Raw genomic sequence first — 27698 nt, forward strand, 5'->3', positions numbered from 1 at the left:
GCCACCTCGCCTCTCCCCCCTTCGCGCTCGCCCACGCGCTCGACCCATCTGGGCTGGGGCACGCAGCACACTCACTCGTCGGCTTAGGGACCCCCCTGTCTCGAAACGCCGACAAAACTAATCAGTCCTCCTCTCCATTTATAGAGCGTTATTATCACTTTCTAAACTACCCTTATTTACATAGAGCATATCCACTCCACCGGAGACGAAATAGACCAACTACTGGGATTTTGATCTGACGACCACGTCCTTCATACGGAGTTGCTTCGCCTTGACGCACCCTTCGTAATCACGCTACTTGCCGCCACCGGTTCCCTGCGAAACTGATGCCGCCAAGTTTTGAGGCCCAAACTTAGCAAAACCCGACATCTGTAGCGCTGAGTGTTTTTGAGGCCCAAACCACCACACCTACGTAAGCACCGAACCTTGTGCACGTCCTCCACGACCAGACACGTGTCCCGTCAATACTCGACCACGCCGGTAACACGGTCTACTCCACAGTGTCCTCGCACGAGTGCGTGTTCTAGGAGTCAGTCATCACGTCTAGTCACTCGGCTGCTCTAGTCCGTCAGTTAAGACTCAAGACTCGGCACGTTCGTCATTTACCACTCCCGGTCGATCAACACGAGCCCGCATGACCTTCACCTCAGCCCTCGACCACTATCCATGTACTCTACACTTGCACACCACAAGTCTACCGACATGGTTGCACAAGTATAATCTCACATCCTGATCAGTCTACTAACTAATCCAGAGTACTACCCATTGATAATCACTCATCATCAACCCGCATCACAAGATAAAGTACTACCCATTGATAATCACTCATCATCAACCCGCATCACAAGGTAAAGTCAACCTTATGTTCTTACTCTAGCGTAGGGTCGGCAAGCTGATGAAGTTCTTCTAGTATCCCCGGCCGTCAGTCAAGGAGTTGCTCGATCAGACAGCTCAAGGATGGTCGATCGGCCGGGTTCAGCGCGGTGTAGAGGGGGTGGTCTACGCGTGACGGTGTGGAGAAAAATTAGCTTGTTTTCTTGTTCAATCCCTTCCAAATTCTCTTGTCACCAAACTGGTCCTTATGGATGTAAGGTTGCCGTGAAGATAAAAGAAGATAACGAAAAATGGAATAAAATAAATAAACTGTTCGATTAATTGGCCTCGCCGGTAATACGGCATTGTTCTTCCCCAACATGTCGAGGCCTTCACGGCCAGCAGAGATTTGGCATCCACGAACTGCGATCGTGCAACTTACCGTGAACCTGGGCCTCCTATCGATCGAACCCACCGGGTCTGCTCGGATGGTGCCTGAAAAATGCCGAGCTTTTGGAGGACGCAGAGGAACCGATTCGTGATCTTCAATGAGAAAGAATAGTTTCTGTCGTGTGGCCAGATTAACGTGCAGTGCACATGGACTGCGAGAAACGAGTGAGGAGGGCAGGAAATGTGATGTGTTCATGAGCAGTGAAACGCTGAGAAATACGCGCAACAGTCTGAAGAGATGAGCACCAAAAGCGACAAAGAAACGAAAGATGCCATCGGATGATCGGAATCGGCATTCATTGGTACGGTTGTCTACTTTGCCAGGGAATTTGTGCGTGATATCAGGTACGCCATCCATTCGGGAGGAATGTTCTGCTTTAAGGCTGTCTCCAACAAGGTTCCCTAAATTTGATCCCCTAAAGGAATATTCTTTGTCCTTTACAGCACTCTCTAAAAGATTCTGTACTATATATCTTCTTCATCTCCAGCAATATCCTCTAAATTCCATCATCTATATCAACAGTGTACTAGATTTGACATTCTATATTATTTTTTATTACTCGTCACCACGTGACCTTACAGACACAAAAAGGTGTACAGTGTATAGAACACCCTCTACAGATAGGGGACGCATGCCATCCTCTAAATTTTAGAGGACGCTTTAGAGTTCCTTGCTGGAGGGATAAAGGACCTGACCGTCCTCTATATTTAGAGTACAGAACCATTTACAGTCTCCTGCTGGAGACAGCCTTGTATCTAGTAGGGAGTACTCCAAACACCAAACCTGCAAACGAACTTTCAGAGCTCGCTCTGCTGCTGTAGTCCCATGACCAAACAACCGGAAATATTCGCCAGTTACCAAACAACATGATCTCATCCCATCCATCGCCTACCCGCTGAGGAGAGACCGGTGCACCAACAACAGTGGAGACTTCAAACGCCGTAGCATACGTACGTACATCAGATACTGTATGATGTATGCGAATTTTCCGTTCGTCGGGCTCCAGATTTGCGGTAGGTTCGGGGTTGTTCAGAGCAACAATCACGGACGAGCCCCCGGTAACATGCGTCACCATCTCAGATGTCAACTCTCCAGCCCGGCCGGCGTGCGAAACATGCCACAGATCCAACAGCTGATCCAGTCCAGACCGCGCCCGATTCATCATCAACACCGAAAGCCCAAACCCACTGTGGCTGCTGATCTCAGCCGGCTGCCCGGCTCGATCGACCAACCCCTGCAACCACAACGCGAAAGCGACGTTTCCAAACTCGAATCGGCTCCACCGTTGCAGTTTGAGCCCAGCTAGCTAGTTAATCGATTGATTATATCGGATTAATCAATCCAGGCACGGGTGGTGGTGTGTACGTGTGATATATAGGAGTATAAACATAGCGCGAGCGGCCCATACCCAACAACAAGCCAACCGCCAACACAGCCGGACACCAACCTGTGGTCGCGACGCCACCCGGCCGTATAAATCCACGCCGCCCCGTCGCCGCCGGATCCTGCCAGTGCCAGCACACCACGGGTTTCCCCTGTCGGAGAGAGGACGCCTTTTGGTGCTGTCCCTGTACTTCTCCTTTCGAAAGGATCTCTCTGCGCGCCGGGGCGGCGATGGCGGCGGCGCCGGCGCCCCTGCCGGCGCCCGTCGCAGACTGGTGGGAGCGCGTCAACGGCTCGCCGGCGTGGCAGGACGGGATCTTCTGGACCCTCGCCGTCCTCTACGGTGCCATTGCTACCGCCTCATTCGTAAGCGTCTCGTCTTCTTCTGTGAATATGGACGCCTGCCAGTAGAGAAAGATGCGTGCTTTCGTGCCTCTGTGCTGAATTATTTACCCAGACGTGATACCATCAAAGGAATAAGCAGGCGCCCGTTGATGCCTTCATCATGTCATTGCATGAGAATAAGCATTAGTATCTTTCTTTATACGGTTATACCTGTGGTTGACATGCGATGCTGGCTGTTAAAAGAATAAATTGAGTATTTGAAAAACGGAAGAAGAAAAAAAAATGATCGTACTATGCCATGCAGATCCAAGTTGCCAGGATACAGTGCAGAGTCCCTGAATATGGATGGACAACCCAAAAGGTCTTCCAGTTCCTGAATTTCGTGGTCAATGGGGGTATACAGTTCAATCCTTGTTGCAGAAAAGACATCACATATGCTCTCCTTCTTGCTCATCTGTCTGTTGTTTACTGCTAACCTTGCTGTATTTCAAATCTGCAGCCAGGTGCTCTATCTTTGCTTTCCGTCGCCAAGTGCAACAAGTGAACCCTCCGGTTTGGACGCCTTAACTTTGTCCTGTAATGTAAATGATAATTTCAATTTGATCGTCCTAGCTTGGATTGCTCACGTTCATTTGTATTCCAGATCTTTCAGCATGTTATTCTTGATCTTCCTGGCCTTGCATTCTTCACTACCTATGCACTGTTAGCGCTTTTCTGGGCCGAGATACTTTACCAAGCACGTGGAATAATGACTGATCGACTTAGATCAGGTTTCTACATCATTAATTGTGTTGTTTATGCATTGCAGGTAAAGCATGATCTTTCTATTTACTAAGTCTAGTGCTAATTCAGTTTGTATAAATTTTTCATGCATTGTGTGTCTCTTTGCTGAACGGCATTAACATTTTTAATTTCTTTGTATATGGTGCTATTCCACATTATTAGAGGCCTTTCTTTTAAGAAAAGACATTATTAGAAGCCAATTGGAATTGTAGAAGAATTCATTACTTTGGCATAGCGAGAAAAAATATTTCTGATATTTAAAACTCTAATGTCAAAATATAGATTCTTACTAACTCAAATATAAAGTAGTTAGCAGCAGATAAAGATAGTGCACAGAGTAAAAGGAAGTATCTTTATTTGTTAAATTTTGGTTGATTCTTTTATGGATGATTGATTCGTTTTGTATTAAAGAATTGCTCATTTTTTTCCTTGAACAAAAATCTTCTTATTTCAGTTGTTCATATGTTTACATTGAGTATCCTGTTATTATATTCAAGACATTCTGATGGAATTATTCTGTCTTCAGGGTTTTCTGTGGTTGTGGCTGTGGTGGAATCCAAATCATTCTATGCTAGTCACTTCTAAGTTATTCATTGCAGGTCTTTCTTTTTTCACTGCCTTGGGTTTTCTGATCTATGGAGGAAGGCAAGATCATGAATACTACTCAATGCTTCTTTAATAAAGTCATTAACAACAATGCATGGATTTTTTTATTTTATCTTTTTGTTAGCCAATTGGATTGACTAGGTTGTCTGCAAAACATGTACCGCAGAAGTATAAATCTAAAAAGTGTTACGTTAGTACTTAGTGATATGCATCAAGTTCAGGGTTTGATCTAGCTACCGCACTACATACAAATATGCAGTATGCACTTACATTTCTTGTTTGTTCAGGCTTTTCATCATGCTGAAATATTTTCCTATTGAGTCAAAAGGGAGGCAACAAAAGCTGAGAGAAGTCGGCAGAGTTGCCACCATATGTTTCTGTTGTTTCTCGGCACGATGCATAATGGTAAAGATTTTCTTCCACTGGAAGTTGTGCAGGTTTAGCTCTTACATTTCGTTCACGAAATTTGCAATGTCATTTCTTGCAGATGTGCTTCAATGCATTTGACGAGGAAGCTGACCTCGATGTTCTTGACCATCCAGTTCTGAATTTGTTCTATTACCTGGTATGTATGAAGTTTGCAAAGCACGAAATTAAGCCTCCTGCTCCAGTGTGGCAACTTCGAATTGATACTTACCATAACTCTGATGTTCCACTGTTCTTACCATCTTTTCTGCAGCTTGTGGAGATTCTCCCTTCATCTCTTGTCCTGTACATTCTAAGGAGGATTCCTGCAAAGCTACGGCTATCCCAGTATCACCCCGTCAGCAGCAGCTAGAGACGATGCATTACCATCTGCTGAGCCAAAAATGGTGACTGCTGTCAAGCCATGAAAAATCAACTGCAATGCCCTCTATATAATATTTGTATTGGTAGCCTCTCTGCAAAATATATATAGGGATAAGACTTGCCTCGGTTATTTCTTTTCTAGACCCTACTCACATGGAAGCCATCCAATATTTTTCCTAGCTCACCTATTGCTAACCCTGTTAGTTCAATCTGCTAATTTTATGATTTTTAGTGTTTGAGCATAATGAAGGAAAGCACCATTGTAAAAACTGAACTACATGAAAAGTTGAACATAGATTTTTTTTCCCTGGAGATGAGTTTAACAGTGAGTTGCCCTTTGGAATCATTGAACTTGTTTTGGTATTCTTCCTCATGTGACTTGTAATGCTTTAGATTATCTCCGTTTCAGTAATCAGAATGTGCGAGGAAGCTGCCAACGTCTTTACTCCATAACCATAAAATGTACATCCTATTAAGTAGGAGTAGAGAAGACAATACATGTTCAATATGGACAGTTTATATGGAAGTCCATCTTTTTTCCTTATATATTAATATTGATATTGAAGTGAAAGGGGCTTCTTTTGTCTACTCACCATCACCAGCGTCCGATGAAGATCTGACAGACCTGATTCTTTTCGATGTTCGTACGAGTAAGAGTAGATTTTCCAATCACGATGCAGAGTCCAATTATAAAATGAATTGGAATACGGAGTATGTATGGTACACCACACTCCCCATGCCCATGCCCGTATGTGCGGAGTCCAATCTCAAGATGGATCGGACACACAATCGTTGATAAATTTCCAAATATCTATGCTGCCCTGCCTGGCGTAACAGCTCTTAGTGCAACAAATACTCACTCCGTACTTTTGTATTTATCACGGTTTAGTTTAAAAATAGACTAACGGAAGATAAATATTCGAAAACGGATACAAGCTTATCATGGGAAGATGAAGAGTTAGTAGTTGTAGACGGCAAAGTAGTTTTCTAAAAAATAAGCCAATTCAGCAGCTTTTTATTCATGTGAAGTTAACAACTTCTCATCAGTTTGAGTCAAGCCAAGACCGGTAAATTTGAAAGCTTTGAGAAGCCTAAAAAAGACAAAGGGCTAGTCAATCGATACAATGATAGAAAGTGTACATGTAACTTTAAATTCTAAAAAAAATTAATGGTTTTCAGGGTGTCTCTTGGACGGTTCAATGTGACATTGTGCAACAGTTCATGCTTGACGCCCAACCTCAGGATGAGGATCCCGTGCCTCCATACCCCCATGATGGTCACCAGCTCCCTGTTGAGTTTTTTGGTATGGGACAGCCGATGCCCAACTTCCATTTTCAGTTCGACCTCAATATTCCTCCTGAAGATGGAATCAATGCTGAGGAAAATGTTGTTGCCAATGCTGATGATGGCTGGGACCCTTGGCCTATTGAGCAGGCTCAACCCCCTGTGCCATATGTTGTACCAAATAATGTTAACGCTGCGAACAATGAAGAAGAGCAGTTCAGCTACCAGTTTTCAGGTCTTGAGGATCTCCCTTCTGACGATTCGGTGGGCTATTTTAACGACATCATTATCCCTCAGGGAGTCCAGCTCCAGCAGGAGGAAGCCCCGGCGCCGGCTGAAGCGGTTCTCGCCTTGCCTGCTTTCCCTCCTGACAACATAAATTTGGAGGGAAACAATGTCGAGGGACAGGACGATATGCAAATTGAAGATAACATCAATGTGGGCCTCATGTTACACTTGGATCAAGCCGTCCCTGATCCTGCTCTTAAAGATTTCTTGGCCAGAAAGCGTTCCTCCTCTTGGGCTGATTTGTTCCCTGACAATGATGGCTCAGTCTCTGTTCCAAAGATTTGGGCTGCTTTCTTCATGGGCCTTTTAATGAGGCCAGATTCGTTTGATTGGGCCAGGAAATTCCTTTTGTCCGGAGCTATCTCGGCATTCGTCGCACCCAGCATGGACATCATTTCAATCAGAATCCCCCCTCCACCCAGTCAGGATTCCCCTGCTAAGCCTCAACTCCCTCCCCAGTCAGAGATAACTCCCAGAAAAAGGCAGCCTATCTCAGTCGACACGACAGTCAGAAGGAGTGCCAGGCTTAGGGCAAAGGCCAAGGGCTTCAAAAATTGCACTGGGATTGACAAGAAAAATTGCTCATGCTGCACTCAAAATGCCCCTCCTTCTATGCATCTTGACGTCATCAAGAAATTGGGTGCTGAGTTCTGTAAAATGACCCCTTCCAAGCTAAATCCGGAGGACTTGAATAGATCCAAGGCCACTGGTACTGCCATTTAGAGGCCGGTTGCTTCCACCGACAGCAAGGATGAGGAATCCGACTTCTCTGATGAACAGGTAGGGGACCCTCACTTCAATGATGACAATGATGATGAAGACAATACCTCGGTGGGGTTGTAAGGCTTTGGCCTCCCCCTTTTGGGCCGTTTGGTGTTTTCTGTACACTGGTTGGCAACTATTTTGTTGGTTAACGGCTGGAGCTGGCGCGCATGTGGCACTCTTTGCTTTTTCTGATACGTACTCTGATGGAATCGAGGTTTATTTCCTGTTTGATACAATTAACTTTGTTGGAGTCAATGACTCTTTGCTGCCTGAAATGATTAATTTTGATGGCTGGAGGTTCGGTTATTTGTTAAGTGGGCTCTCTTTGCATTTTTCCTGTCGGGCCCATTGGATGCCTTATTCCCCTCATGTCATGTTGATTATGTGGCCCTTTCAATTCTACTGTTTATGGATTTATACTGGAACAAGGATCTATTGGTGTATGCTATGCATACCGGAATTCCTTAATTTTAAGACTGATAGTTTACCATGACTTCCGGCCCTCAAAGCTTACACCGCTCCTTGAAAATTTTGTCTCATAACATTAGAGGAATTAGCTCAGAGATTAAATGGAATTCCTTACGAAATAACATCTCGGACTCTAAATGTGATATCATATGTATCCAAGAGACAAAAAAGAGTCCTTTGATGATTCCTACATTCGTCGCTTCTGCAGCAGATCCTTTGATAAGTTTGAATTCGGTCCTTCTATTGGCGCTTCTGGGGGCTTCATAACAATTTGGAAAGGCTCTCTTTTTGATGGGGAGATTATTGATCAAAATTCTTTCGGTCACACAATCCGATTCCATACAAAGCTTACCAATCAAACCTGGTGGCTCACCAATATTTATGCCCCTTGTACTCCTCATAGGATAGAAGAATTTCTCTCTTGGTTTTCCAGCATTGAGATTGATGATAACAAATTATGGATTTTCCTCGGTGACTTTAATATGATCAGATCCCCTGATAACTGCAACAAACCGGGTGGGGATCACCTCAGAATGATGAGTTTTAATCTGGCAATCAGTCAACTGGGGCTGCAGGAAATTCCACTCAAAGGACAAGCCTACACTTGGTCAAATATGCAACATCACCCGCTTCTCGAAAAACTTGATTGGTGCTTTGTTTCACAAGCTTGGTCGGTCACCTTTCCAGCTACCTCTGCACTCTCGCTTCCTAGAGGAACCTCGGATCATATCCCTTGGATGGTCAATGTCCAAATCAATGTGCCCAAGCCACCCATCTTTAGATTTGAAAACTATTGGCTTCAGCTTGATGGTTTCCACTCTATCTTTCAAGACTCTTGGAATCAGCCTATCTTTCAACCAGACCCTGCTAAAAGGCTCATGGCAAAGTTTAAAAGGGCACGCAAGCACATCCATGGCTGGTGTAAGTCTCTCCCCAACTTAACAAAATTGATTGATAAGGTCAAGTTGGTGGTGCAACTGTTAGACTTCATTGAGGAGAGCAGAGACTTAACCATTCAGGAATGGAACTTCAAAGAAATCATGCTTCTCCATTTACAAGATCTTTTAGCTAAACAACAGATTTATTGGAAGCAAAGATGCCAAATCAAATGGGCCACCCTTGGAGATGCCGGCACTAAATTCTTTCACGCCAATGCCACTGTCAAGCACAGACATAACCTTATCTCCTCTCTTAAAGATGATAATGGAAATATGGCTCTCTCCCATAATGAAAAAGAAGTTGTGCTTTTTAATGCCTTCAAGAACCGTTTGGGGACTTCTCAGCAAACTACTATGGTTTTCAACTTACCTGCTTTGATTCAGCCAATTGGTAATCTATCCGAGCTTGAACAACCTTTCTCTAGCCTGGAGATCGATCAAATCATTGCACGTCTGCCTTCAAATAAATCGCCAGGTCCAGATGGCTTTAACACAGACTTTGTTAAAAAATGCTGGCCGGTAATTGCCCCTGATTTCTATGACCTATTCAACAATTTTTTTGAAGGATCTCTCTGCATGCATAACATCAACGGATCATATGTGACCCGCATTCCCAAAAATGGCTCTCCTGATTCTGTTGGTGACTACAGACCCATCTCCCTCCTTAACACGAGTATCAAAGTTTTAACAAAAATCTTAGCCAACCGCCTGCAGCTGGTGATCACAAAGCTCGTCCATCAGAATCAATATGGTTTTATCAAGGATAGATCGATCCAGGATTGCTTAGCTTGGGCTTTTGAATATATTTCACTGTGTCACAAATCCAGAAAAGAAATGGTCATTCTAAAGCTTGACTTTGAGAAGGCATTTGATAAACTGGAGCATGTTGCTCTCTTAGAGATCCTGAGACACAAGGGGTTCGGTAATAAATGGATCCACTGGATCTCTATGATTCTTGGCTCCGGATCTTCTGAAGTTCTTTTGAATGGAGTCCCTGGGAAAAGATTTCACTGTCGACGCGGCGTCAGGCAAGGCGACCCCCTATCCCCGCTTCTTTTTGTTCTTGCTGCTGACCTTTTACAGTCTATTGTCAACAAGGCCTGCGAAGGTGGCATTCTTCGTCTTCCATTACCAAACAATTGTTGCCCGGATTTCCCTATCATACAATATGCTGATGATACTATTCTCATAATGGAAGCCTGCCCTAGACAACTTTTCTTCTTAAAAGCAATGCTCAACTCTTTCGCTGACTCCACTGGGCTCCATGTGAATTACCATAAGTCCAACATTTACCCCATCAATGTCACGGACCAGAAAATGGAGATCCTTGCAAATACTTTTCATTGCAAAATTGGATCATTGCCCTTTACTTACTTAGGGCTTCCCTTGGGTATCCAAAGACCTAAATTGGGTGCTTTTCTACCCCTTATCCAGAAAATTGAAAAAAGACTGGCGTCAACCTCCATCTTCTTATCACAGGCTGGAAGGCTTCAAATGGTTAATGCAGTCTTCTCCTCTCTTCCAACATATTACATGTGCACTCTGAAGCTCCCCAAAACGGTGATCAGGCATATTGACAGACTCAGAAGGCACTGCCTTTGGAGAGGTGCTGATTTAAATGCCAAGAAACCCCCTCAAGTTGCTTGGAGTTCGGTTTGCAGGCCAAAACATCAGGGGGATTGGGTGTAATCAATCTGTCATTACAAAATCAAGCCCTTCTCATGAAAAACCTTCATAAATTTTTCAACAGAGCTGCCACCCCCTGGGTTAATATTATTTGGATCAATCACTACAGTAACTCTCTGCCCTCGGATAAACCGGTTGGTTCTTTTTGGTGGCGAGATGTCCTTAAAACGCTTCAACCATTTAAGAGTATTGCTAGGGTGGAAATTGGAGATGGAAAAACAACACTTCTCTGGCATGATAACTGGGATGGTATTCCCAAATCAACACAGTATCCAGAACTTTGGTCCTTCTCTGCCTGCAAAGACATCACTGTGCTACAAGCAAGATTGGCTGCCCAAGAATTGTTCCATGCACCGTTGTCCACTGAAGCCTTTGTTCAACTTCAAGAGTTGAATGATTGCTTGGATAATTTTCCACATAATAATCACAAAGACAAATGGTGCTGCTCTACTCCTTCTGGCTTATTTTCCTCGCAAAAGTTTTATGCTCATCTGATGGGTAACCAGTGGACACATCCCATTTTCTCTTGGCTGTGGAAATCCAAATGTCAACCCAAGCACAAGGTGTTCTTTTGGCTACTACTGAAAGACATACTAAATACTAGAGCTTTTCTGAGGCAGCGGTCCATGTTTTTGGAATCTTATTCCTGTGACAACTGTATTCTCCAAGTTGAAGAGACGACCATTCACCTCTTTTTCAGATGCAATTTTGCTAAGAGATGTTGGTCCTTGATTGGAATTTCTCCTTCACATTCCGCGGATTTACTAAACACTATTTTAAGAATCAGAAGATGTTGGCACGTCCCTTGGAAACTTGAAGCTATAATTCTATTGACCTGGGGCATATGGAAATGCAGAAATAATTGGGTGTTCAATGAGACTCCGCCCACGGTAGAAGGTTGTCGAGCTATGTTCAAATCCGAAATAAACCTTCTTAGTCACCGAGTTAAACCAATAATTGGAGATAAAATTAGAACCTGGCTTCTTTATTCTGTTCTGTAATTCCTCTTTCCTCTATACTCACCCTCCTGTATCTTCTCCCCCACTCTGGTTTCCTTAAAAGCAATAAGCAATAAAATACTGTAGGACCCCCTACAGTAACATTTACTTCAAACACATAGAGACAAATATATTCAGAATCTGTCGTCCCCAAAATTGATATGGGTCATTTCTTTGGCTTCAATCCACATACTTCTTTTCTTGATGTAGAAATTATTTATTTCTTTTCACTCCTTTATTTCAATCTTCAATAAATATAGTTACATCGGAAAAATGTTTACCTAGCAGTATAATTACTAGATTTTTTATTGTTTATTTAATAGTACAAGGATCAAACTAATGTGCAATCAAACTATCATAGGATCATGAATTAAAACTTAAAATTTGATACAATAGTAGAGTATAAAATAAAGTGCGTCTATATTTTTTTGAAAAAAAATCATAGTTTTTGGTAGTTTGATTGCACGAAAAACTTAATTGCACAATTAATTTCTCCCATAGTATAATCAATATATATATAAACTACTATACTTTCTTAAGTGGAGCACCGTGATAAGAAAAATAAAGTAAAAACCGACTTATACTTTACACATATATAGGAGATAGCTCGATACACTAATATTTGACATCAAAGGTAGCACACAAGCTAAAAGACAAGTTTTATATAATGACGATTAAAGGTACCATGTTGTAGGTTGCAAAATGTTAACATACAAAATACGTATGATCAACAGATAAATATTGCAGAAATATGTATGTTATATTGAATTTATGGTCATATAAGAAAAGATTAAGTCTAGAATGATGATACACGTGATAGACTTAAGTGGTACCAATTGAAGAAAACTTGTCAAACATTAATTGAGATGGTTTAAATATGCCAAACGATGACCTCTAAAGGCACCTGTGTATAACGGAATTCTAAGACATGATGATACTGAAAAAAGAGACGGGAAGATCAAAGTTGATACGGAGACTGATAGTAAAAAGAGTTTTGAAAAGATAAAATATATCTAAAAATTTAATCTTAAAAAGAGCAAATTAAAAAAACTATCCACGTACCTAGACCGTGGCTTCTGTTCCGTGTGGAAGATTGTGATATGAATATTTTCTGTGGAGAACTGTGGATAAGGCGGATAACAGATGACTGATCGTTACTAGTACTATTCTGTATGGCAAACAATACTTTTGTTTTAAGACATATGTATGGGCGTATGGAAAACAATTCTGTGTTCGCGATGCATGCAGGTGTCTAAATTTTAGCCAGGCAGACCAGCGGGTCCCATGAGTCAGCGACACGTATGCCATGTATCACTCTACCACCAAACCAACGGAAGTTTCAACTATTTTCTTCACCAGACGTCCAGACCTGCTCACGGCCTCCCAAACTCCGCCGCCGCCCTGTTGCTTCCAGTCTCCCCTGGCAATCTCCGTCTTGCAAACCCTAGCCGCTGCCATGGCATATCTAGCTCCCGCGACCGCCGCCTCTTCTCTCCGCACCCCCATCTACGTAGCCGCCTCTTCCCGGCGCCGTTCCTTTCTCCCCGCCGCCGTCAAAGCCATCGCCAGTTCTGCACATCCCATCCTCTCCTCCCTCCGCATGGCCGCCTCCGCCGCCGTTCTCTTCGCCGCCACTTCCCCGGCACTCGCGTGCACCCCCTCCGTTCCTCCGCCCCCGCTCACTCCTCTGACAGTCACGGTGTCCCACGACGACGCCATCCCAGACGCCTCCCGACTCTTCGAGAAGCTGATAATCGAGACTGCCTGCCTCGCGCGCGTCGGCCGCGCGGACGAAGCGCGCTCGCGCCTGTCCACAGCCGGATGTGGAGAGAGCTACGCCCGCCTCCTAGCCGCTCAGGTTCTGTTCGTGGACGGGAAGTTGGACGAGGCGATCGCAGCATTCGAGGAGCTTGCGCGGGAGGACCCCGCCGACTATCGCCCTCTGTTCTGCCAGGGCGTGCTGTACCTCGCCCTTGGAAGGGAGGCGGAATCAGAGTCCATGCTCGAGCGATGCCGCGAGGTCGGCGGCGACGCGCTAATCATAGATCCGTCAGTGATGATAACGCCGAACGTGGAGACGGAATTCGATGGGGAGAAGCCGGAGCCGGCGAAGGTTTGACCTGTAACTCTGCAGCGGATGATCTCATAATAAGGTAACACTGGCATTTTGGTAACCATAGACGAATAAGAATGAGGGAAATTTCAGAACATGTTCCGGTGATACTAATTAGCTAGAGGAAAATTTGACACGGAAAGTTCCTTATTCTGTAGAATGTGCCTTTGTGGTGAGTAAAGATGTCCATTTCATATGGCCTTTGTGATGAGTATGTCTGCATTGAAAAGTTAGTGCTTTCATTCTTGATAATGGACACTTCGATTTGATTCATATTCACATCCATTGAATCTTTATATTCGGTTCTTGTATACTCAAATGTTTCATCTGATGGTTATTTGTTGTTTCAGTTTCATGTGAATTTGATTGAAATTTAATAAAAACCAAGCAATATAAGACATTTTTATGTCCCGATGGTGAGCAATGTGCATGGACTGGTTTCACACATGGTTGAAAACTGAATTAAGTTTTTGTTTTTCACCTTGAGAGAAACCATGAGTAATTGTGTTTTTTAGTTTAATCGTACTGGTTGTGAAAATATCGCTAAGATCATTATAGATTATTAAGTTGCGTACACCAACCAGTCCAACTCAAAAGTTAAGTTTATAGGAGGTGTACAATTCACTTATATTATAATCCAACGCGCCCCTTATATTATATTCCAACACTTCTCCTCACGGTGAGTCTTTTTTGGATCTTAAACGTAGAATAATAGTGATCAACAATCATTTTATATTTAATTGTTCTTGTCAGAATTAGAACTCATGACCTCTAGCTCTGATATTATATTAAGTTAAGTGCACCAACTAGTCCAACCTAAAGGTTAAGTTTATAGGAGGAGTTGGACAATTCACTTATATTATATTTTAACATGAATGAATGAGCACTTTGGTGTTGAACGTACAAATTTTCTATTTGTGGATCAATTCATTTTTCAAAAGAACATGAAAAAGAAAGGGATGTTAAAGCAATAATAACTGTTGCGGCCTCATGCAAAGTGCAACTAAAGATGGCAATGAGGACCTCGCGGCGAATTCCTATATTGAGGATCAGGGATGGGGCTAACTTCACCCCACACGGATGCTAACGGGCAAACATACCTTCCCATCGGATATGATAGGTTCGGGATGATCTTCCTGTCCTCATACCTGCAAACCCGTACCATTAAGAGCATGTTTGATAATTTCAATCTATATGGATAGGAGAGGATTGAGTGAGTAATATTTTCTGATTCCTTCAACTTCCATAGAATGAAAACAATCGAATCCTCCCGATCCATATGGATCGGAGAGGATTGAGTGTGTAATATCTTCCGATTCCCTTCAACCTCCATAGAATGAGAACAACCAAACAAATTCTTAGGTGAGCTAACTTCACAGGACGAAAAGGCACTGAAGTTGCAATTGTAAGGGCTAGTTTGGAAACCCCATTTTTCTAAAAAAAAATTAAATTATTTTCTCTTGAAAAAATATAAATACCTTAGAAAAATAGAGTTCACTAACTAGTTCTAAGAACACAAAAAAGTGGCCTGCACAAGAAAGCCTGTGCCATGGCAGTTCAGCATTCATCGATGATCTGCAAGCTAAATCAAAACCATTCGGCTTGGAGAAGAACTGGATCAGTGAGAGGGAGAAAGCCTGTATATGGTTCACAAGCCGTGTTGGTTCAGAAGATGTTTGTCACCCGGTCGGTTCCTAGCTAGATTGTTTGCCTAATTTATATAAAGTTTGATATCAGCTGGAACGAGGATGAATTCCGGCACAAGAGAACATGCCCTTATTGAGTACCGTGCTGTATGAACATGGTTCCATGTCTCTCAGATCCTTTTTCCTGCACATCAGATATGGAAGTGTTTGGTTTTCGAACATTGCTTTCCACCAGAGCCTATAAAGATGGACTCTAAGTTTAACAGTTCCTCAACATGGATTTAAGTTTAACAGTTCCTCAACATGGATTTGGCTGTATTTCTGTTTGTTGTGGGTTGATGTGGCTTTAATCTAGCTCCGGCTTCTACAGTATCTTATCTATGGATTACAGCTACAGTTTAATCTGGCTCCGGCTTCTATAGTATTTTACCGCTACAGTCAGCCGAACAACCTCGAGGAAACTGTTAGTCGTGTCTAGCTACACTAATTTGTATCACGGAGAGATTTATGACACAAACTGTTAGTCCTGTCTAGCTACACTACGAACGAGAGGCACATTCAATGTTTTCCTTTATCTAGTAGTATTACGAAGTTTCTGGTTTTCATGCTGAAAAGGTTCAGGGTGATCTTTGAGTAGGTTCCAGGTTTTTCTCAGTTAGGCCTTGTTCGTTTCTGCCGGATTGGTGGGTCGGAACGGTTCCTAACCGGATTGCTTCTCTAATTTATATAAACTTTGATTAGATGGAACGATTTCAGGTGCAATCCGACACAAACGAACAAGGCGTTACCCAGTAGGAACTCCCCCCTCCTTCCTAACCGGATTGCTTCTCTAATTTATATAAACTTTGATTAGATGGAACGATTTCAGGTGCAATCCGACACAAACGAACAAGGCGTTACCCAGTAGGAACTCCCCCCTCCCGCCGGATATTTGGGTTCACTGTTCACTAATGAAAGCTATGCGACCGTTGCTCTTGCATTCCAAAGTTTTCAGGGCATGATACGAGCCAGAAATCACAGTGGAGATTTCCCTAGAGAATACGATTTCTGTTTTAATTCTAGCTGCAATTACCCTAGGGAAAGCGATTGATGCTGAAATGTACGCGCAAGGCATGTGAGTTTCCAACTGAAGTTCATTCTAATTGAGCTGCGCGTTTTCATTACAAAGAGATCAGACCACAGACGCATTGGGAAACAAAAAGAAAACCGAACAGCTTCAGGCAGAGGGGTGGATGCGGCGGTCCGTACTAGCTGTGCCTGCGAGTGTGTGCGTCGATGTTGAGCTCAGGCAGGCCGATCCGCGGCTCAACTGACGATCAGAACCTTGGCGGCCACGCCCTCGGCCCTCGCCACCGCCGGCGGCATCCTCGGCGCGCCGGCCGCGAGAACCGACAACGTGCCGCTCCTCGCGGCTGCCTTCCTAGTCCTAGCGGTGGGCTTGGTGCAATAATGCCTGCGCGGCGAGAGGAGGCGTCCGCGGTGCGCGTCGAGGGCGCCGCCGCAGCTCCGCGACGGCTTGAGGCGCTTCCGGGCCGGCTTGGGCAGGTCCTCTAGCGACCCCACGGCGGCGAGCGAGGCGAAGGACTGCGACTTGCCGTCGAAGAACCTGGACAGGCCCCGCTTGAAGGGAGGGAGCTGCGTCATGAGGGCGGACATCTCGAAGCGGTCCGAGCCGGAGCCGGAGCCGGAGGAGGTGGCGTCGTCGTCGAGCTCCGCCGACGAGCCCGCGGACTCCCTCGACGTGGACGTGGACGGGGGTTCGGAATCCGACGGCGAGCCGATGTCCTCCTCCTGCTCCGCGTACGCGAACTCGTGCGCCCTCCCGCTGTGGAACAAGAAGTAGGCCTCCATGATGCTCCCCAAATCCAAACCCGATCGCAAGCAAGCAAGCAGCGGTGTGACACGGTGTGGCCGAAGGAGGGAGGGAGGGACGACAGGATATAAATGGGTGCCGGACGGGGTGGATGGATAAGAACGCGACGGGAGGCGAGAGTCAGCGGACACGCGCGAGGGGTGGAGATAAAAAGGAGAGGAGAGCCCGGTTTATTTATGCGATGGATTCGGCATTATCATCATCTCCCCCCTGTCCGGCATGACGTGCCGTGCCGTGCCGTGCCGCCACGGTCCCGCACAGCTATTTCTCGCAGGTTTTCCTCATTAAACTTTTATGACGAGGGTCTGGAGAGGATAAGGCCGCCACGTGGTTTCCGGTTTCGGCTCGCGCGGCTTTGGAACCCGCGCGCGCTTGGACGACCAACCTGATGCAGCGCAGCTCTACTTGTTCATTGGGGATGGCAGCGGGACCCGCCGCCCCGGGAGGAAGCAGGGCCACACGCTTTTTTCTTTTCTTTTGCCTTCTTTATTTCCTGCCTGTGTCTTTGGGGCAGACCGAGCGTCTCCCTTTCCAATTTCAATTGACTGCGCGGCGCGGCGAGTGTGCTGTGCGTGGCTGGCATCCCTATCGGCCTATCGCCTCATCGCCTGCACTACACTCTGCAACAGGCACAGGGGTTTATCTGCCGGGAGAATTTACGCGGGCTGAAATCAAAGCCATGTTCAGTTTTGTTACAGGGGTTTATCTGCGGGGAGAATTTACCTGGGCGGAAATGAAAGTCATGTTCAGGTTTTCCCTTTTTGGCTGTCGCTATATTGTTTAGATCGATCAAATATTTTAATGTTTTACCTACATTCATAAAAAAGGTATTATCAATGCCTATATTATTAAGTAAATCTACTATAAAATAGGTTTAAAGAGTTATCTGATGATACTAATAATATACTACAAACATTAATGCATTCTTATATATGTTTGATAAAAGTAAAAAAATGGTTAACTTAAAAAAAACAAGAATAAAGACTATTTTAAAATGGAGCGAGAAGTAGTAACCGAGTAGTATAAATTATTTTTTTGGCAGCACTACGGGTTAAATGGACAAGCTGCTATCTGTATGTGTGGTGCTGCAATTCTAAAAGGCACACTATTTGGTTATAAAAAAATTAGGAAATAGATAATGTACAGTATTATGTACTTATGTATGGCTCTAACTCTAAGATAGACTTGCGAATCATAAGATAATACTCTGAGTGGAGCAAACAGCTTTATCTGAAGTGAGAAACAACCGAAGGATGTAGTGTCTTCGTCTAAAGGGGGCTAAAGCGACACCAAAGAATTGGGGAGATTTTGTTTCGCCTCAACGTTTTATCCAAGCAGATGTCCTCTTGTGGAAAGCTGACTCACCTGGCTTAGTCCTGTCCGTCTTGACTACTAATCTATGGTCCAATCTTCGCTTTTGAGCCACACTTTTCACAAAATGGATTCATAGAGATTGTTTGTTTTTGCGTCCGGCTTTGCATTATTTTGGCTTGTTTGGTTCGCTGTCTAATTTGTCATATTTTACCACACTTTTGTGTCTAAGGTTAGTTCTTCAATTCAAACGACTAACTTTAGCATAATAATAATAATAATAATAATAATAATAATAATAATAATAATAATAATAATAATAATAATAAGGAAAAGACTAGCCCAATCAATTCAAACCAACCCAACTAGCCCATTAGGTCAAGCCCATGTCTTCACTCTCCCTCTATCTCCCGGTCCTAGCCGACTCCCTCACGCTCCAGCCCATTAGGTCAAGCCCATGTCTTCACTCTCCCTCTATCTCCCGGTCCTAGCCGACTCCCTCACGCTCCGAGTCGCCTCTCTCACCCCTCTGTTCTTCTCTCATCGCTCTCTCCCTCTGTGCTCACTTCTCCCTCTCTCATCTGCTGGACCCGCTACGCCGCACGCTCCCACGCCGCTGGAGCTACCGTGCGTGCCCGCGCCGCCACGCTGCCAGCCTCCGTTAACCTCTCTTCCACACGCATTAGGTCCGCGAGTAAGGCGAGTAGGACGCCTTACGTCGCTGGCACGCCTTACCTCCTAGGTGACGCTTAAGCGTCGCCTTAACAACTATGGTCGTGGTGGCGCGGATCGTCCACGTGTGCGTAGAATTAGTTAAGGTTTTGAAATTGTTGTGTGATTTGTTAGCAAATTCCAAGGTACAAGCTTAGAAACCAATTTGTAACGGGTACATACCTCTACCTTTATATAGATGAAGGGCTACGAACGATTGAACCTCACACAATCAATGCAATCAAACCTACTTACCAAATTTACCTTATTCGCATTGTTCTTTTCATTCTTTAGGAGTAAGAGTAATCTAGTCTTAGCCTAGCTCTAGTATTAGTCTTCCTCGGGCTATTTCTTTGTCGTTGTTCGACTCTACGTTGACCAGGGGCATCTTGGGTGGCATGCCGATCCCAAGACACACCTAGGATCTCTCCTCCCGGACGTGGTTCCACCCGGAAGTCGAGATCTAGGTTCCCTGCAAAGAAGAAGATCTATGTGTCAGTCGCGGACCGTCCAAGGCTCAGACGTAGACCGTGCACAAGCATACAGAGAAGGAGCAGCCCCTTCGTCGAGGTTGTGGACTGTCCCCGTTTCCACAGAGAGCACGGTCTCAGATGGTTCATATCCGGTAATTGGCGTCTAAATTGGAGCCAACACATCTTAAATAACAAAATTAACATTATGTGTTGGGTGGAGCTTCTCCCTCCGCTTCCGAAGGCTCGTGCTAGCATAGAACCCAAGCGTTTCAGCCGGAGAGGATCACGGAATAGGCCTACAGAATCTCAAGAAAACGAACCAAAGATAAACGAACGATAAAAAATGTGTCACCCAACAGCCTCGTCGAGCCGGACCAGCCCCTATTCAAGTTGTTCAAAGTATGGCGAGTCAAATAAAAAAGACCGAAATACTCCAACATTTCAACTATATAGTTATCTAAAATATTATTTTATATTATAGACGGTATTATTTATAGAGTATAGTTTGAATATAGAGATGGATCGCTAAACTACTCTAATGAAAGAGAAGAATACCATAACCATTACGTTCTCTGGCTGACCGAAGCGTGTAAACGTACGGTGCCGTGGGCCAGATTATCCTAGTCAGAAGAAGATAGCATCCTTTGCGGGCGACAGGTCAGAGAAGACAACGAGGACGCGGTGAGCCGGTGACAAGTGCATGAGATCAATAGTTCCTCCATCTTAGAATAAACATTTTTTTATTGTCTGACAATATAAAACGTTCTCTCTATACACACGTATATTGATACAGTAAATAGAGAAAAGTAAATGTATTTTTTGGGTTTTAAACTAGATGTGCTTATGTCTTATCCGCGCCTTTGCCGAGTGCCGAGCGCTTTTTATCGGGCACTCGGCAAAGCAGACTTTGCCGAGTGCCGCACTCGGCAAAGTCCTGCGCTCGGTAAAGAGCTAGTTTACCGAGTGTAGGACACTCGGCACAGCCAAGCACTCGGCAAAGACTGCTTTGCCGAGCGTCAAGCACTCGGCAAACATGGCTCTCGGCAAAGGGCCGTTAGCGGCCGTCTACAACTGACGGTCGTCAGTCTTTGCCGAGTGTCAAATATCTGGCACTCGGCAAACATAGTCTTTGCCGAGTGTCCTATATAGACACTCGGCAAAACATATTTTTATTTTTTTTATTTTGGTCACCAAACTTTTTGTGGTATGTTTCTACACTATGTAGACCTACATGTACAATTTTGGGACAATTATAACAGTGTTTTCTATAGCTAGTACATTTAGTTTGTTTATTTGAATTTCTTCGGAAAATTCAGATTTGAACTGCAAGTCACTTGAAACTTGGAAAACCATGCATGCAAAAATGATATTCATGCTACATAGCACAAGTTACGACCGATTTCAGGAGCGGACCAGAAACTTCGAGCACCATGCTCACTCAACATGACCGTAAACTTGCCATCCAGGTGTTTAAAAATTGTATAAAACAGAAACAAAGTCAGAAAATCATGAAACCTGTCCACGTGTCATGATATCATATGTAGAGACTGTGATAAAAATTTGAAAAAGTTTCGAGAAAGCTGTAACGCACTATGTGTACAAACCTAAGAGATTCACATTGAAACTCTATGATTTCATGTGTGGTTCTCTTAGGTTTCTACACATAATGTCTCACAACTTTCTCCAAACATTCTAAATTTTTTATCACAGACTCTACATATGATATCATGACATGTGGACAAGTTTCATGATTTTCTAAGTTTGTTTGTGTTTTATAAATTTTTTAAACAGCTGTATGGCAAGTTCACGGCCATGTTGAGTGAGCATGGTGCTCGAAGTTTTCGGTCCGCTCCTGAAATCGGTCATAACTTGTGCTATGTAGCATGAATATCATTTTTGCATGCACGGTTTTCCAAGTTTCAAGTGACCTGCAGTTCAAATCTGAATTTTCCGAAGAAATTCAAATAAACAAACTAAATGTACTAGCTATAGAAAACATTGTTATAATTGTCCCAAAATAGTACATGTAGGTCTACATAGTGTAGAAACATACCACAAAAATTTTGGTTGGCAAAATAAAAAAATAAAAATGTACTTTGCCGAGTGTCCAAAGAAGACACTCGGCAAAGACTCTCTTTGCCGAGTGCCAGCCCGACAGCATTCGGCAAAAACAATAAGTTAAGGTTTTGCCGAGTGCCTGTCAGTCGGCACTCGGCAAAATGTATTTTAAAATTTTTAAAAAATGCTTTGCCGAGTGCCCGCGATCTGGCACTCGGCAAAGACGGCTTTGCCGAGTGCCAGGTCCGAGGCACTCGGCAAAATGTATTTTAAAATTTTTAAAAAATTCTTTGCCGAGTGCCCGCGATCTGGCACTCGGCAAAGCCGTTGAATAATACTCCGGTCGTCTTTCTCTCTTCTTCTCTTCGCTCACTTCCTTTCTTCTCTCTTCTAACCCGCGCCCACGCCGCCACCACGTCGCCGGGCCGCGCCCCGCCGCCCCCACGCTGCCAAGCGCCGCCGCCCCCACTGCCACCAACGCCGCCGCCCCTGCCACCAAGCGCCGCCGCCCCTGCCACCAAGCGCCGCCGCCCCTGCAGTGCCATCTCCGCCACTCCCCGCTCCGGCCATCGACATCCTCCCTGCGTAGACCGAGGTTAGAATCATGTGTATTAGATAATCCTAATACACACCCTTAAATTAGGATTTAATTCTTGTTAAGTTTGAATCATGCAAGTAGAAATAGATATTTGAAAACCTTGTGCTCACTTGTTCTCAGCACTAATTAGATTGCTCTATTACCTTTGGAGTGTATACTTTAGGTGATTTTTTTCTTACTGTGTGCATGTCAGCCATCGGGCTGTTAGTGTTATTTGCAGGTTTTAAAAACCTCAACGTACAGGGGAGGTGCTGTCGATTTTTTTGTATTAATAGACTTGTGTTTCTTTTTTACAGAGAAGATACTTGTCTTCCTAGCCGCTACGGGTCTGCCTGCACCGCGTCGCGTCGCCACTGCACCGACCCGCCACAGCCCCACTAGCCTGACTCCACCGCCACCCTAGGTATAACCTCTATTTCCGCATCATGGTCGTAGATCACGTAACCCAGTTAGCCGTCTCCCGTTCGAAAGAGATACGATGTAGATATGCAGATCTTTGCATATCTACAAATGTATCAGTTTCGAATTGTCTATGTTTTTTGGACAGCCCGCGGTTGCGTAGATGGTGTTAGTTTCCATGCTCTACTCCGGTCCGAGAAAGAGTTTCGGCGTCACCTCCCTGTTGTTCTCCGGACAGTACACTCTCCCTGCCAGGACGTGTATCCGGAGAACAGCGGGGAGGTGCTGCCGAAATTCTATCTCGGATCGGAGTAGAGCATGGAAACTAACTCCATCTACGCAACCGCGGGTGGGATTAGGACCTATCCTCACCTATTAGAAGGTAGGAACGTAGTGTACATGCATTACATGTCTATATTAAACTATACTCGGTTATATATGTTAGAGGATGGAGGACCGTGAGTGGATATACACGGGCCACGTTCGACGTAATGATGTCACCCCAGAATGGATTAGGAAGACCGATGCTTTCGTGGAACGGGCATATGGCGAAGCTGCTAAAGGAGCTAGCCTAGTCCCTTGTCCGTGCAGCAAATGTGACAACCGGAAAAGAAAACCAAAGAAGGCCATGGTAGAACATATTTGGAAGAATGGATTTACGCCGGACTATACTCGGTGGATCTTCCATGGTGAAGCGCATCGCACGAGAGAGGAGGTGGTGAGACAATGCGTCGAGGATTACGATGCTGATGCCAGGGTAGGAGACATGTTGAACGACTATCACGAGGCACAGTTCGCCGAAGGACGTACGGAGGACGAGCCAGAGGCGACCGCAAAGGCATTCTACGACATGTTTGACACGGCACAGAAACCCCTTCACGGCAAGACAAAGGTTTCTCGACTGGATGCCATTGGGCGTATAATGGCGTTCAAGTCGCAGTATAGCATGAGTCGAGACGCCTTCGATGGTTTGTTGACAGTTATTGGCAGCCTGCTTCCGGAGGATCACGTTCTGCCAAAGAGCATGTACGAGGCACAGAAACTCCTTCGTGCACTCAAGATGACGTATGAGCAGATACATGCTTGTCCGAAGGGCTGCGTCCTATTTAGGAAAGAACACACTGAGGCAAAGTACTGTCCGAAGTGTAAATCGTCTAGGTTCATGGAGGTAGACTCTGGTGATGGACAGAAGAGGCAGCTCGACATCCCCGTGACAATCCTACGCCACCTTCCGTTCATACCGAGGATCCAGCGTCTATACATGACAGAGGAATCTGCGAAACAGATGACATGGCACAAAAAAGGCAAACGATACAATCCTGACAAGATGGTTCACGCATCCGATGGTGAAGCATGGACCCACTTTGATGCCAATCACCATGAGAAAGCCAAAGAGGCTCGACATGTTCGTGTTGCGCTGGCCACAGATGGGTTCAATCCCTATGGAATGACCGCTGCCCATACACATGTTGGCTCGTGTTCGTTATCCCCATCAATCTCCCCCCGGCGTATGCTTTCAAAGACAGAACATATTCGTGTCGTTGATAATTCCTGGACACCCGGGGAATAAAATGGGCGTGTACATGGAGCCTTTGATTGATGAATTGGTCCGTGCTTGGGAGGAAGGGGTATGGACGTACGACCGAGCTATGAAGACAAACTTCAAAATGCATGTTTGGTACCAGTACTCCATGCATGACTTTCCGGCGTATGGGCTATTTTGCGCCTGGTGTGTTCACGGTAAGTTCTCATGCCCAGTTTGCAAGGAAGCTCTTAGGTTCATTTGGTTGAAGAAGGGTGGCAAATATTCGTCATTCGATAAACATCGACAATTTCTCCCTCCTGACCATGCATTCCGACTAGACATCAAGAACTTTACGAAAGGTGTCGTGGTGACAGACCGCCCACCTGCAATGATGACTGGTGCCGAAGTTCGCGAACAGATAGATGGTCTCGTGGCCAACCCAGAAGGTGGTTTTGTGGGATATGGTGAGCAACATATGCGGCGCAGCAGGACGACGACGACGACGCCGCCGCTCAGCAGGACGTCTCAGGTTCTGGCTCCTCAGGTTCGAGGAGTATCTACCTGCGAGGTCCCGCGAGCCTCCCTAAGCGACCCATACTTCGTGACAGACGTCCGCTGATACGACCCGATGGAGAGAGGTAGGTAACTTTAGATGTTGTTGCTGCTTTTTCATATTATATTTCAAATTAATAATAGAAACTAATACTTCATCTTAATCACTTGGACAGGTCTTGGATGGTTTTGGAGACTGCAGGGGGTCACGGCCGCAACCCCAATGGCATCCTCGGCCTTCTATGCCGGGAACACTTCCCTGGACTTGTCGAGTACGCCGGAGTGACGAGCCCAGCATACACCTTCGACCACTACGCCGTCGCCCCCGATGCAGTAGATCGGGACGGCAGACAATTCAACAACAAGGCGGAGCGGGTGAAGCAAGAGCTATGGGTAAGTCTTCCTCCCACTATATTGTTTAATAAGTCGCATTTGTTGCATATTCTTGAAATAATGTATGGATACATCGTCTTTGTATGTAGGATTTCTTCAGGTGCGATGCTGGATACGAGGCCAGGGCGGATGTGGTGTCTATGACGTGCTGTAAGAAGCTCGTCGTGGACATGCACTACGAGGCGCGCATCCAGGCCATCGTCACTTACCACGGCTCCGTCCTTGGGGAGAAGGTGAACAAGAAGGACGCCCGAACCATGTCGTTGACTCCGGACCAGTACTTGCAGGTAAATACAAAACTTTATTATTGGTACTAAATATGCTTATTTTTATCTTCTGATATGCGGTGTACTTATATTTTTTTAGATGATTCCTCATTGGTGCGCCGCGCATCCTGAGTGCTGGGAGCAGATGGTGCAGAGGTGGTGCTCGGCTGAGTGGGATGAGGCACACAACGCTAGCCGGGAACGGCGTTTGCTGATGCAAGGTCCCTCCCACCATCAAGGCAGCCGCAGCCTGGGCAAATACGCGAAAGCATGGGTACGCGCTCTTTTTTTATTTAGGTATATAACTTTCGATTAGACATGATTTCTAACCATCTCGTTGGTTTTCTCGCAGTCGGCGGCACATGGTGGCGCGCCTTGCTCCACGTTCTCGGCATATGCCATGGCCCACAAGGGGAAGGCAACGTCCGACGTCACCTACAACCCGGATGACGGGCCCGAGGTGTACACCAACCCCGCCATCCACAGCCGACTCAGTGAGTACACCGCCATGGCCAAGGAGGTCCATGGGCCAGATTACGATCCGAGGACCGAGGACATCGACAGAGATGTCCTCATGAGGGTCGGAGGAGGCAAGAGGCATGGGCGGTACTGGATTGCCGACGGGGCAATCGACTCGTCCTCCACTCCCACTCTCTCTCAGGTGCGAGCAAGGAGCACGAGCTCGAGCCCAGCCATACGACCTCGGCAGGACACCTCACAGCATCGTATCCAGCAACTCCAGGTTATTCCTTATCTATTCATCGTTCATTGATTTTTATATATCTTCTCTTTGCATTATCGTAACATTAGGGCGAAATATTACAGACTCAGCTAGATGATGAGAGGAGGCAACGTGAGGAGCTGGAGAAGAGGATGGCGGAGATGTTCGCGTACATGCAGAGCCTTGGCGCCGCACAGGGTCATGCTCCACCACCTCCGTTGTTCCCTGCAGCTGACCCTACAGAGTTCACTACTCCTGTGAGTATCAAAATTTTAGTACTGCATGATATATATTCATATGTTCTCACACATACAATCTCTTCTCTGTACAGGGTCAATCGGCGGCGTCGAACAACCCTCATGCTTCGTCCAGCCCTTCGCCGAACCAGTCCAGATGCCCACCTCGTTGATGATCTGTTTTGTGATGATCCAGACTTACCTTTATGAGTGTTGGTGATGTTAGTTAGACTTTATCTTGTGAGATACTTGGTGATGTTAGTGATGATGCGGACTTATATCTGTTTTGTGATGATCCTGACTTATATTTGTGAGACTTTAGTGAGACTTTGTGATATATATGGTGTTGATGATAAATATGTTCATTCTGTGATGTGATTGATATATAATGTGATGTGAATGATATATATCTTTTGTATGTTTGGATGGAACAACAAAAGCAAATAAAAAAGGGACATCCTGGTCACTTTGCCGAGTGTAACACTCGGCAAAGGGCCGCTTTGCCGAGTGCTATGACCATGGCACTCGGCAAAGAAGAAAACCTGGGAACCGGTAAAGCCATCTTTGCCGAGTGCTGACAATGGCACTCGGCAAAGAAGGAAACCTGGGAACCGACAAAGACATCTTTGCCGAGTGCTGTTGCCAAGGCACTCGGCAAAGATACTGGCAAAGGGGCCCACTGGAGGGTTCTTTGCCGAGTGCCAGTCCATCAGACACTCGGCAAAGAAGCCTCCTTTGCCGAGTGCCTACTAGAGCTCTCGGCACAGGGACTGGCGGTGGGGCCCACTGGACCAGTCTTTGCCGAGGGCCTCACACTCGACAAAATTGGCCTCTTTGCCGAGTGCCACAGAAGGCACTCGGCAAAGGATCCGTCACCTTCACTTGGCGCTGTGACGGTTACTTTTCTTTGCCGAGTGCCAAATGGCACTCGACAAAGTCTTTGCCGAGTGCCCGACAAAAAGTACTCGGCAAAGAGGCTGTTGCCGATGTACAGTTCGCCGAGCGTTCTTTGCCGAGTGTTACACTCGGCAAAGGCTTTGCCGAGTGTAAAATAGCCTTTGCCGTGTGTCTGAGACACACGGCAAAGGAGCTGATTCCGGTAGTGAATACCATAACCATTACGTTCTCTGGCTAACCGAAGCGTGTAAACGTACGGTGCCGTGGGCCAGATTATCCTAGTCAGAAGAAGATAGCATCCTTTGCGGGCGACAGGTCAGAGAAGACAA

General features: G+C 45.5%; 3 protein-coding genes across 5 annotated transcripts; 2 read left to right on the plus strand and 1 right to left on the minus strand.

Moving 5' to 3' along the window:
- Positions 1-2004: 2004 nt before the first annotated feature.
- Positions 2005-5516, plus strand: LOC100193650 (uncharacterized). Of its 3 annotated transcripts, none has more exons than XM_035967707.1 (8): positions 2005-3013; positions 3297-3387; positions 3492-3544; positions 3636-3800; positions 4302-4374; positions 4710-4786; positions 4869-4946; positions 5061-5516. In XM_035967707.1, the coding sequence occupies exons 1-8, from the start codon at positions 2879-2881 to the stop codon at positions 5157-5159; spliced, it is 771 nt and encodes a 256-aa protein (XP_035823600.1). In that variant the 5' UTR covers positions 2005-2878; the 3' UTR covers positions 5160-5516. The 3 variants fall into 3 exon arrangements, with proteins under 3 accessions (XP_035823600.1, XP_020408665.1, NP_001339185.1); XM_020553076.3 differs by having other exon boundaries at positions 2663-3013; positions 3492-3573; positions 4302-4420; positions 4669-4786; NM_001352256.1 differs by having other exon boundaries at positions 2699-3013; positions 4302-4420; positions 4669-4786; positions 5061-5478.
- A 7491-nt stretch (positions 5517-13007) lies between these two features.
- LOC100275367 (uncharacterized) lies at positions 13008-13917 on the plus strand. Its single transcript, NM_001149458.2, has one exon. It carries the CDS (start codon positions 13054-13056, stop codon positions 13714-13716), a length of 663 nt encoding a protein of 220 aa, NP_001142930.2. The 5' UTR covers positions 13008-13053; the 3' UTR covers positions 13717-13917.
- A 2555-nt stretch (positions 13918-16472) lies between these two features.
- On the minus strand, positions 16473-17377 carry LOC100193480 (uncharacterized). Its single transcript, NM_001138595.2, has one exon. It carries the CDS (start codon positions 17205-17207, stop codon positions 16662-16664), a length of 546 nt encoding a protein of 181 aa, NP_001132067.2. The 5' UTR covers positions 17208-17377; the 3' UTR covers positions 16473-16661.
- Positions 17378-27698: the final 10321 nt, after the last annotated feature.

The sequence above is a fragment of the Zea mays genome, chromosome 5 (assembly GCF_902167145.1).
Source record: "Zea mays cultivar B73 chromosome 5, Zm-B73-REFERENCE-NAM-5.0, whole genome shotgun sequence".
Classification (NCBI taxonomy): Eukaryota; Viridiplantae; Streptophyta; class Magnoliopsida; order Poales; family Poaceae; genus Zea; species Zea mays.

Coding starts and splice junctions, on each gene's coding strand:
- LOC100193650 (NM_001352256.1), top strand. CDS start 2,879: ATGGCGGCGGCGCCGGCGCCCCTGCCGGCGCCCGTCGCAGACTGGTGG. Junction 3,545..3,635: donor TGCAACAAGTGAACCCTCCG/GTTTGGACGCCT, acceptor TTTGTATTCCAG/ATCTTTCAGCATGTTATTCT. Junction 3,801..4,301: donor GTGTTGTTTATGCATTGCAG/GTAAAGCATGAT, acceptor TTCTGTCTTCAG/GGTTTTCTGTGGTTGTGGCT.
- LOC100275367 (NM_001149458.2), top strand. CDS start 13,054: ATGGCATATCTAGCTCCCGCGACCGCCGCCTCTTCTCTCCGCACCCCC.
- LOC100193480 (NM_001138595.2), bottom strand. CDS start 17,207: ATGGAGGCCTACTTCTTGTTCCACAGCGGGAGGGCGCACGAGTTCGCG.